We start from the raw sequence: 11,912 nt of genomic DNA on the forward strand, positions 1-11,912 counted from the left end.
GGGTCTGCTCAGGTGGGAGGCGGGTGCTCCCAGGCCCCTGACCTCTCTGACCGCCCCCTTCCTCCCTGACAGATGCAGACAGTGCAGCAGGAGCAGCTGCTGCAGGAGACGCAGGCCCTACGGCAGAGCTTCCTCTCCGAGAAGGACAGCCTGCTGCAGCGCGAACGCTTCATTGAGCAGGAGAAGGCCAAGCTGGAGCAGCTATTCCAGGAGGAGGTGGCCAAGGCGCAGAAGCTACGTGAGGAGCAGCAGCGGCAGCAGCAGCAGATGGAGCAGGAGAAGCAGCAGCTTGTCGCCAGCATGGAGGAGGCCCGGCGGCAGCAGCGCGAGGCGGAGGAGGGCGTGCGGCGCAAGCAGGAGGAACTGCAGCGCCTGGAGGAGCAGCGGCAGCAGCAGGAGAAGCTGTTGGCCGAGGAGAACCAGAGGCTGCGTGAGCGGCTGCAGCACCTGGAGGAGGAGCACCGGGCAGCGCTGGCACACTCGGAAGAGGTGCCTGCCTCGCAGGCCGCGGCCACAAAGGCCCTGCCCAATGGCCGAGATGCACTGGATGGCCCAGCCACAGAGGCAGAGCCCGAGCACGCCTTCGATGGCCTGCGGCAGAAGGTGCCGGCCCAGCAGCTGCAGGAGGTGGGCATTCTGAGTGCAGAGGAGCTGCAGCGGCTGGTGCAGGGCCGCACCACTGTGGCTGAGCTCGAGCAGCGGGAGGACGTGCGCTGTTACCTGCAGGGCCGCAGCAGCATCGCGGGGTTGCTGCTGCAGCCTTCCAACGAGAAACTGAGTGTCTACGCGGCCCTGCGGAGGCAGCTGCTGAGCCCAGGCACAGCCCTTATCCTGCTTGAGGCCCAGGCGGCTTCAGGCTTCCTCCTGGACCCTGTGCGGAACAGGCAGCTGACCGTCAACGAGGCCGTGAAGGAGGGCGTCGTGGGCCCTGAGCTTCATCACAAGTTGCTGTCAGCCGAGCGTGCTGTCACCGGCTACAAGGACCCCTACACCGGGGAGCAGATCTCCCTGTTCCAGGCCATGAAGAAGGACCTGATCGTCAGGGAGCACGGCATCCGCCTGCTGGAGGCCCAGATTGCCACGGGCGGCGTCATCGACCCGGTGCACAGCCACCGCGTGCCTGTGGACGTGGCCTTCCAGCGCGGTTACTTCGACGAGGAGATGAGCCGCGTCCTGGAGGACCCCAGCGACGACACCAAGGGCTTCTTCGACCCCAACACACATGAGAACCTCACCTACAAGCAGCTGCTGGAGCGCTGCGTGGAGGACCCTGAGACGGGCCTGCGGCTCCTGCCACTCACAGATCAGGCTGCCAAGGGTGGTGAGCTGGTCTACACTGACTCGGAAGCCCGGGACGTGTTCGAGAAAGCCACTGTGTCTGCACCATTTGGCAAGTTCCAGGGCAGAACGGTGACCATCTGGGAGCTCATCAACTCCGAGTACTTCACGGCGGAGCAGCGGCGGGACCTGCTCCGGCAGTTCCGCACAGGCAAGGTCACGGTGGAGAAGATCATCAAGATCGTCATCACGGTGGTCGAGGAGCACGAGCAGAGGGGCCAGCTCTGCTTCCAGGGCCTGCGCGCCCTGGTCCCCGCTGCTGAGCTGCTCGAGAGCCGGGTGATTGACCGTGACCTCTACTGCCAACTGCAGCAGGGCAAGCGCTCAGTACAGGAAGTAGCCGAGGTGGATGCAGTGCGGCGGGCCCTGCGGGGCTCCAGCGTTATAGCGGGCGTGTGGCTGGAGGAGGCGGGTCAGAAGCTGAGCATCTACGAGGCCCTGAGGAAAGACCTCCTGCCGCCAGAGGCGGCTGTGGCCCTGCTGGAGGCGCAGGCCGGCACCGGGCACGTCGTGGACCCCACCACGAGCGCCCGGCTGACTGTGGCGGAGGCAGTGCGTGCCGGCCTGGTGGGGCCCGAGCTGCACGAGAAGCTGCTGTTGGCTGAGAGGGCCGTGACGGGCTACAAGGACCCATACTCGGGGCAGAATGTGTCCCTGTTCCAGGCCCTGAAGAAGGGCCTCATTCCCAGGGAGCAGGGCCTGCGTCTGCTGGACGCCCAGCTGTCCACTGGCGGCATCGTGGATCCCAGCAAGAGCCACCGAGTGCCCCTGGATGTCGCCTATGCCCGGGGCTACCTGGATGAGGAGACCAATACAGCCCTTTCCGCACCCGAGGGCGATGCCAAGACCTACTTCGACCCCAGTGCCCAAGAGCCGGTCACCTACGGCCAGCTCCAGCAGCGGTGCCGCCCCGACCAGCTGACGGGGCTGAGCCTGCTGCCACTCTCGGAGGAGGCTGCCAGGGCCCGGCAGCAGGAGCTCTACTCCGAACTCCAGGCCCGTGAGGCCTTCCAGAAGGCCACTGTTGATGTCCCCGTGGGCAGCTTCCAGGGCAGGACGGTGACAGTGTGGGAGCTCATCAGCTCTGAGTACTTCTCTGCGGAGCAGCGGCGGGAGCTGCTGCGGCAGTTCCGCACGGGCAAGGTCACTGTGGAGAAGATCATCAAGATCCTCATCACCATCGTGGAGGAGGTGGAGACTGTGCGGCGGGAGAGGCTCTCTTTCAGTGGCCTCCGCGCCCCGGTGCTGGCCAGCGAGCTCCTGGCTGCCAGGGTCCTCAGCAGGGACCAGTTTGAGCAACTCAAGGACGGCAAAATATCAGTCAAGGACCTGTTGGAGGTGGACTCTGTGCATTCACTCCTCCAGGGCAGTGGCTGCCTCGCTGGCATCTACCTAGAGGACTCCAAGGAGAAGGTGACCATCTACGAGGCCATGCGGCGCGGCCTGCTCAGGCCCAGCACGGCCACTCTCCTGCTCGAGGCCCAGGCAGCCACTGGCTTTCTGGTGGACCCTGTGCGGAACCAGCGCTTGTATGTCCACGAGGCTGTGAAGGCTGGCGTGGTGGGCCCTGAGCTGCATGAGAAACTGCTGTCAGCTGAGAAGGCTGTGACGGGTTACAAGGACCCCTACACCGGGGAGCAGATCTCCCTGTTCCAGGCCATGAAAAAGGGCCTGGTCCTCAGGGAGCACGGCATCCGCCTGCTAGAGGCCCAGATCGCTACAGGCGGCATCATCGACCCGGTGCACAGCCACCGCCTGCCTGTGGACGTGGCCTTCCAGCGCGGCTACTTCGACAAGGAGATGAGCCGCATCCTGGAGGACCCCAGCGATGACACCAAGGGTTTCTATGACCCCAACACACACGAGAACCTCACGTACAAGCAGCTGCTGGAGCGCTGCGTGGAGGACCCTGAGACGGGCCTGCAGCTCCTGCCACTGAAAGGGGCGGAGAAGGCAGAGGTAGTGGAGACCACGCGGGTGTACACTGAGGAGGAGACCCGGAGGGCCTTCGAGGAGACACAGATCGACATCCCCGGGGGCGGCATCCACGGGGGCTCCACCATGTCCCTGTGGGAGGTGATGCAGTCGGACCTGATCCCCGAGGAGCAGCGGGCCCAGCTGATGGCTGACTTCCAGGCCGGCCGCATGACCAAGGAGCGCATGATCATCATCATCATCGAGATCATCGAGAAGACCGAGATCGTCCGCCAGCAGCACCTGGCTTCCTATGACTACGTCCGCCGCCGCCTCACCGCCGAGGACCTGTATGAGGCCCGGCTCATATCCCGCGAGTCCTACAGCCTGCTCCGGGAGGGCACCAGGAGCCTCCGTGAGGTGCTCGAGGCTGAGTCCGCCTGGCACTACCTCTACGGCACGGGTTGTGTGGCCGGCGTCTACCTGCCTGGATCCAGGCAGACCCTGACCGTCTACCAGGCCCTCAAGAAGGGGCTGCTGAGTGCCGAGGTAGCCCGCCTGCTGCTGGAGGCTCAGGCGGCCACAGGCTTCCTCCTGGATCCAGTGAAGGGCGACCGGCTGACCGTGGATGAGGCCGTGCGAAAGGGCCTGGTGGGCCCCGAGCTGCACGACCGGCTGCTGTCGGCTGAGCGGGCTGTGACCGGCTACCGTGACCCCTACACAGAGCAAACCATCTCGCTCTTCCAGGCCATGAAGAAGGACCTGATCCCCGCCGAGGAGGCCTTGCGGCTGCTGGACGCTCAGCTGGCCACCGGCGGCATCGTGGACCCGCGCCTGGGCTTCCACCTCCCGCTGGAGGTGGCCTACCAGCGCGGCTACCTCAACAAGGACACGTACGACCAGCTGTCGGAGCCCAGCGAGGTGCGCAGCTACCTGGACCCCTCCACGGATGAGCGCCTCAGCTACACGCAGCTGCTCCGGCGGTGCCGCCGCGATGAGGGCAGCGGCCTGCTCCTCCTGCCGCTCTCAGACGCCCGCAAGCTGACCTTCCGCGGCCTGCGCAAGCAGATCACAGTGGAGGAGCTGGTGCGCTCACATGTCATGGACGAGGCCACGGCGCTGCGGCTGCAGGAGGGCCTGACCTCCATCGAGGAGGTCTCCAAGAACCTGCAGAAGTTCCTCGAGGGCACCAGCAGCATCGCTGGCGTGCTCGTTGACGCCACCAAGGAGCGCCTGTCGGTGTACCAGGCCATGAAAAAGGGCATCATCCGCCCGGGCACAGCCTTCGAGCTCCTGGAGGCGCAGGCAGCCACCGGCTACGTCATCGACCCCATCAAGGGGCTCAAGCTGACTGTGGAGGAGGCTGTGCGCATGGGCATCGTGGGCCCCGAGTTCAAAGACAAGCTGCTGTCGGCTGAGCGCGCCGTCACTGGCTACAAGGACCCCTACTCCGGGAAGCTCATCTCACTCTTCCAAGCCATGAAGAAGGGCCTGATCCTGAAGGACCATGGCATCCGCCTGCTCGAGGCCCAGATCGCCACAGGTGGAATCATCGACCCCGAGGAGAGCCACCGCCTGCCTGTGGACGTGGCTTACCAGCGTGGCCTCTTTGACGAGGAGATGAATGAGATCCTGGCCGACCCCTCAGACGACACCAAGGGTTTCTTTGACCCCAACACAGAGGAGAACCTCACCTACCTGCAGCTGATAGAGCGCTGCGTCACCGACCCCCAGACGGGGCTGCGGCTCCTGCCGCTAAAGGAGAAGAAGCGGGAGCGGAAGACGTCTTCCAAGTCCTCGGTGCGCAAGCGGCGTGTGGTCATCGTGGACCCGGAGACGGGCAAGGAGATGTCGGTGTACGAGGCCTACCGCAAGGGCCTCATCGACCACCAGACCTACCTGGAGCTGTCCGAGCAGGAGTGCGAGTGGGAGGAGATCACCATCTCCTCCTCGGATGGCGTGGTCAAGTCAATGATCATTGACCGCCGCTCGGGCCGCCAGTACGACATCGACGAGGCCATTGCCAAGAGCCTCATCGACCGCTCAGCGCTGGACCAGTACCGTGCTGGCACGCTCTCTATCACCGAGTTCGCGGACATGCTCTCGGGCAACGCCGGCGGCTTCCGGTCCCGCTCGTCCTCCGTGGGATCCTCCTCCTCCTACCCCATCAGCCCCGCCGTCTCCAGGCCCCAGCTGGCCTCCTGGTCTGACCCCACCGAGGAGACAGGCCCCGTGGCCGGCATCCTGGACACAGAGACGCTGGAGAAGGTGTCCATCACGGAGGCCATGCACCGCAACCTGGTGGACAACATCACTGGGCAGCGGCTGCTGGAGGCACAGGCCTGCACTGGGGGCATCATCGACCCCAGCACTGGCGAGCGCTTCCCCGTCACCGACGCCGTCAACAAGGGCCTGGTGGACAAGATCATGGTGGACCGCATCAACTTGGCCCAGAAGGCTTTCTGCGGCTTTGAGGACCCACGCACCAAGACCAAGATGTCAGCCGCCCAGGCCCTGAAGAAGGGCTGGCTCTACTATGAGGCGGGGCAGCGCTTCCTTGAGGTGCAGTACCTGACGGGTGGCCTCATCGAGCCTGATGCGCCGGGCCGCGTGCCCCTGGAGGATGCCCTGCAGCGCGGCACCGTGGACGCCCGCACTGCCCAGAAGCTGCGCGACGTCAGCGCATACTCCAAGTACCTCACCTGCCCCAAGACCAAGCTCAAGATCTCCTACAAGGACGCACTGGACCGCAGCATGGTGGAGGAGGGCACGGGCCTGCGGCTGCTGGAGGCCGCCACCCAGTCCAGCAAGGGCTACTACAGCCCCTACAGCGTCAGTGGCTCCGGCTCCACGGCCGGCTCACGCTCCGGCTCGCGCTCCGGCTCCCGGGCCGGCTCCCGCCGCGGCAGCTTCGATGCCACCGGCTCCGGCTTCTCCATGACCTTCTCGTCCTCGTCCTACTCCTCCTCGGGCTACGGCCGCCGCTACGCCCCAGGGCCCACGCCCTCCCTGGGGGGCCCCGCGTCTGCGGTGGCCTGACCCCCGCCTGTACCCCGCCTCCCGCTTTGCATGTGGCCAGGCTTCCCGCCCAGGCGCTGGGGTCTTTCTTAAGTGTTTAAAGATGTCTTCCTCCCAAGCGGTGCCTAGAGTTTAACCAAAAAGACCAGACTAACATATTAATGTATACCTGCTGTCCCGACAGCCTCTCTCTTGGATGGGGCCAGTCCAGCCCCACTGACCACCTCACCCCATACCCTCCAGGTCTTTCTGCTCCTCTTTACCTGCCACTCACCACAGCCAGGTGCCTTGGAGGGTGCAGAGCTGGGTCTCCAGCTCAGCCCTCCCATTTCCCCAGGGGGCTTCTGTCTGGGCGAGGTTCCCCCAGCCCCAGAGACCAGCCTCCCGACGTCCAGCCACCAGTCCTACCTGCTCCAGGCCTTGCTAGTGGCAGGGCTCTCAGGGCCAGCGTTTTCTCCTGTTTCCAGGACTGACCTGCTCTCTCAGTGGGCCTTGCTGGGGAGAGAAGGAATCTTGGGTCAGCCATCTCTTCTAGCCTGCCCAGAGAAGCCCCTTCCCCACGGGAAGGTGAGGGTCCGGTCTGCAGAACCAGCTGACCCGAGCCAGGCACCAGCCTGTTCCCAGCTCCTGTAAGACTTCGGGCTCCATTCCCAGCCCCCAGCCACCTACACTCTCTCCCCAGACCCCAGGCCTTTGGCTTCAGCCTTCCAGCCTCAGCCCCCTAGTAAGTGCCTTCTGTGTCCCCCTTGGCACCCAGGCCCCAAGGACCCAGACCTGGGGCGGGAGACAGACCCTCCTGGTGAAAGCTCACTGCTGTCCCCGCCCCTGGGCGTCTGGGCTGGGTGTAGCGGGGCTTCTGCAGGCCTTTTCTCCCCCCTGGGCCTGTGTCCCCTGGAGCCTGTGGACCCCCACCCTGGAGTGCTGCCTGCCTGTCTCTCCCAGAACTCCTCCGCCCCTTTGCTGGGCCCAGGGCTGCCGCCTGGGCCGTCTGTGCTGACCAGGGCAGCCGAGCACGGGGCTGCTGCTCCTGCCCCACCCAGCCCCTGGCCCTGGTGGTGTCCACCCGCCCCTACCTCTGACTGAGCTTTGCATGTCCCACTAACCCCGGCAGGCGGTGGGTGGAGGTGCCAGGCTTCCGTCTGCCTCTGTGAGGGCAGAACACTAACCTGACCATGGTGGGCCTGCGGCGCCCACCCCAATAAAAGCAATTCCAACCTCCCTGTGGGTCCTGCCTCGGTTTTTTGCCCTGAGGTCAGGCATGTGTTGGGGTAGGGTTGCTGCTGCCACCCCAGACTCTGAGCTGGGCCACTGTGTCCCGGCCAGGGTCAGGAGAGCACGGCCAGAGGCCACACGTCTCGGGCCAGAACAGCCCAGACTGAGCGACCCAGGGCAGAGGGCAGTGGGGGGCTGCTCCTGGCCATCCCCCAGCCCCTGCTAAGTCCAGGTGATCACCTGTCACTGTGCACAGCCCCGCAGTCTGGGTTTGTGGTTGGCACTTACGTCGGAGGAGGGGGACTTACATGCCCATCAGTCGGTCATTGGCTGTGCCTCGCCCCAGCCGTGTGGAGCGAGCAGTGTGGCTTCCTGGGTAAGTTGGTCCGTGTCAGCCAAGGGTTGCCCTCCAGAGAAGGATGCAGCCGGGAGCCTGAGCGGAGGCTGGCGGCTGAGGCGTTAGCATGTCTGCTGCAGCCTGCCTCTCCCGCTCCGGGCCCCTGCTCCTTCAGTCTAATTTATTCCAGCTTCTCCAGGATCCTTTCTGGGAAATTTTTCGAGAGGTGAGTGGGGCAAACTGCCCTGCGCTGAGCCTCTGGTCCCAAGGCCACAAGGCCCTGCCTGGAGTATGTCTCCCTGTTTTGCCCCAGTAAGGTGGTCTCATTCCTGGGGGTCTGAGTCCTGGTTTCCAAGTCCTTGTCAGACTCTGCCCTCTTGCCCACTTGCAGTAAAACTGGGTGTGGAAGTGCTGAGATGTCCCAGGGCAGGAGCTCCACCTCCACATGACGATCAGGGTCGTCCCTGCTCGGGTGGTGACCGCTTGGGCTGCTGGTCTACTGCAATGTGGCTCCGACGTGACCAGGTAGCGGCTGTGGCTGTGAGTTGGGTAGGACACTCCCCTGGTGCCCCAGATGGCAGCGTTTTCCTCCGTGACCAAGACCATGCGGTTCTCACAGCCTGACGTCGCAGGGACAGAAAGCACCCATTCCCCGGAGGGTCCCAGGGATTGTGGTGAGTGGGCCATGTCTGCTTCTACTCTGTGGTTTCCAGACCCTTGGTCCACCTCCTGGGGTCACTGACTCAAGGTCACGCCCACATCCAGAAGGACACGGTATCATCTGCTTCCTTACGAGGCTCTCCAACATTCTGCCAGGCCAGCAGTTTCTGTAGGCTGTGGTGTGCTGTGGTCCCGGACCCCTGCTGCACCCCCTTGCCAGGAGGGAGCAGTCCAAGTTCCCAGGGGATGTTTTGCAGGAACCCGTATGTAGATGAAGACTTGCAGACAGCTGAGCTAAAGTGATGGATTTCCCTCCGAGTTGCTGGTTGGTCTCGCCTCTGGGGTCTCTCTTGCTGGGAGACTGACGTGCACCAGTGAGAGGAGCTCGGCCAGCCTGGGATGGGGGCCGTGTTGTCAGCCCGTGCTTGGCCCCATCTCTGTGCAGGGCTACCCCGGTCATGTGAGCATGGGGTGGCCAGGGTCCACTGACCAAGTCATGTGGTCCAGGGGTGGCTCAGCACCTCCTCTGCACGGTTTTCCCGGTGAACATGGGCACATGATACAAGACCCCACTCCCCCTGCCCCCCCAGCACCTACTTCCCCTGGTCTTGCCGAGAGTCTGCCCCTCTCAGGCCCTGAGCAGCCAGCTGGACCGCGCCTCTTGGCTGCTCCTGCTCTGTACAGGGGGGATGACCCAGGGTGCTGCAGAAGCTCTTGGCCAGGGGTCTCCCTCTGCCGTCTGGGCAGCCCCGAGTGGAGCCGTGTCTGTGCAGCCGACACCCCAGGCCCGCCCTCAGGCCCAGACATCATTCTCCTCCATCTCCTTGTCAAGGGGACCCGCTGCAAGGCCGTGCTGCAGCACTAGTGATGTCGGTGTGTGGGCCACCTGCTCGTGCAGCCTGTGAGCCTGAGCGCAGGCGTCTGCCCCCCCTCAACTTAGACCCTCACTGAGCCTAGCGACCTCAGGGCTGGGTGGGTCTGAGTGCCAGGAGCACGCCAGGACCTTGTCCTTGAGTCTGCATGTGCTCCGTCCTCACCTCAGCTGGCGTCTGTGCTGCAGCTCCCGCGTGGGCCTGGCCAGAGGCCCCACGTCACGTTCTTACCCCTGCCACAGGCCTGTCTGGTGCACGGATCCGTGGGGCATGTGTCCACAGTGGCAGGACACTCTGCACTGCAGCCTCACCGGCCACTGTGCTATGTCTCTTTCCAAGCCCCACTTGGGCCTGGAAGCCTCCCTGTCATCCAGTAAAGGGACTGAGGCCAGTCACATCCCCTAGAGTGCGACACACTCCGTCTGGCCCAGAGGGGCCGCCAGGCACAGTGCTTCCTTCTGCAGCAGAGAACGCAGGGCTCCAGACTGGTCCTTTGTGGTGGAGAGGGTGTCCTACAGTGCCCAGAACCAGAGGGACCAGTCCCTGAGCCTTGGCTCAGCGTGTAGCCCGCGCTCCAGAGCGCGGGCATCCATGTGTCTGACCAGCACAGGCAGAATACTTGCCACTTCCTCCTGGTGGGGCCTGACGACTGCGCCCTTGTCGGTAAGTGGGCGGCGTGTGTTCTGCGCTTTGCTCAGACTCTGACTGCGCAGGGGGCCTGACAGAGCCCAGAGCGAAGTGTGAGCGTGTAGGTTGCCCTCCTGACGCAGGCGCACGCCACTCCTGACCTCCACCAGTGGGAAAAGAAAACCTTTGCCAACGATCAGAGGCCGTGCTAGTCTGTTCTAGGAAGGATTCGAGCAGTTCCTGCAGGGGCCTGACCTGTGAACTAAAGGGAAGATGAGGCCATCACCCTTGCCTTCCTCAGTGGCTGAAGTGTTGTGATCCAGCCCTTTCAGTGGGATGCAGTGTTTTACTCGTTTTGCTGGCTGGAGAGGGGAGGCGTCTGCCACACTTCTGTTTGGTCTTACCCACTACAGGTTCTCATTCTATAGCCAAAAGACCAGTGTGAGGATTCTGCCAGCTGTTAGGTGTGTCCCTGCCAATTATATATGGATGGGCTCTGAGGTGACTGCCCGCTGGCTCTGTGGACCCACTGGATCCTCTGTAGGGGGAAACAGGCCAGGACCACGTTTGCTGCCGAGTCCCGGCATTCCCCACTCAAAGAGGCGTCTGAGTTGGCGCTCTGGGTCCCCAGGGGCCAGTGCCAGCTCAGACGCTGACCTAGGTGTGCCCCTGTCCCCGGTGTCCAGGGTGCAGACTTGTGACTGTAGGTCCTTCTAGAGAAGGCCTTGGAGAAGCCCTGTCTGCGCTCGTGGTGCTTGCACGGGGCTCTAAGGTCTTGCGGCGCGCGGGCTCGGGGTCTGAGCGCCAGCTCAGGCAGGCGGCAGGCGATTCTTCTTCTGCTGGTACGGCTGCGGCGGCTGGCCTCGGCCCTAGCCTCCATTTTAGCATTTCTTTTGCTTCTGTGCAGTGAACTAGCAGTCTTCAAAGTGGCCAGGTCCTGGCCGCGCCAGGACCAGGGAGCTGGAGGGCGCAAGTTCTTGCCTCGCCTTAGACCTATTGAATTAGGGATTCTGGGGCTGGGGTCCAGCAGCCCATGTTTTCAGAAGCCATCAAGGTGCCTGCCACATGCTGGGCTGGAGAAGAACCACTGTGGTCAGCAAGCCCCTTGCCAGCCACCCACCTGGGTTACCCCTCAGAACACAGTGTGCTGCAAGCCAACTTCACACATCCTTGTGGTCAGGTGCTCTGGCTGCCATGACACATACCATAGAACAGGGGCTCAGATGACAGAAATTCACTTCTTAGTTCTGGAAGCTAGAAGTCTGCGATCAAATTGTCAGCAGGGCTGGTTGCTCCTGAGGCCTCTCTCCTGGGTGAGTGGATGACCGTCTCCTCCCCATGTCCTCACGTGGTCGTCCCTCAATGTGTGTCTGTGTCCTCATCTCCTCTTCATATAAGGGCACCAGTCAGACTGGATTAGGGCCACCCACTCTTGTGAACGTGTGACGTTAATCACCTCTTTAAAGACCCCATCTCCAAAAACAGTCCCATTCTGAGGTCCTGGGGACAGCATATGGATTTGGGGACACAACGTTTGGCCCACACACCTCCCCGATAATAGTGCCCTCCCCACCACCTGCATGCCACATGTCACCAAGTGACGCGCTGAGCGAATGCAGGGCTAACGACAGCCCCCACCCCACCCCCAACACCTGAGATGAGCCCGTCTGTGGAGGATTCTTCCTGGGACCACACCTGGCGCCACCTGGATCAGGTCAGTTCCCCAGAAGCAGAGCCCTAGATGGAGATTCAGGTGCACCTGGTTCATGGAGGGTGTGCTGTCAGGAAAGGGTGTGAGAAAAGCACATTTGAGAGACGAAGCTGCTGGGCAAAGGCTGGGTAGCCTGAGCCCACGGGGCCGCAGGAGAGTGGATTTCACCTCAGCAGTCTCCAGTGACCAGGGGTCTGGGCTGGGGCTCCCCACATCAGTCAGC

The 11,912-nt window shown here is 63.4% G+C and overlaps 1 protein-coding gene across 10 annotated transcripts in view; it reads left to right on the forward strand.

Annotated features, from left to right (window-relative positions):
* PLEC (plectin) overlaps positions 1–7,488 on the forward strand; it is a 56,090-nt gene extending 48,602 nt beyond the window's left edge. For all 10 annotated transcript variants that reach the window (XM_064476731.1, XM_064476740.1, XM_064476736.1 and 7 more), the window contains one exon: positions 73–7,488. In XM_064476731.1, coding sequence (XP_064332801.1) covers positions 73–6,291 — 6,219 coding nt within the window. In that variant the 3' untranslated portion in view covers positions 6,292–7,488. The remainder of the gene's footprint in view (positions 1–72) is intronic.
* Positions 7,489–11,912: the final 4,424 nt, after the last annotated feature.

This window comes from Camelus dromedarius, chromosome 20 (assembly GCF_036321535.1).
Source record: "Camelus dromedarius isolate mCamDro1 chromosome 20, mCamDro1.pat, whole genome shotgun sequence".
NCBI classification, from domain to species: domain Eukaryota; kingdom Metazoa; phylum Chordata; class Mammalia; order Artiodactyla; family Camelidae; genus Camelus; species Camelus dromedarius.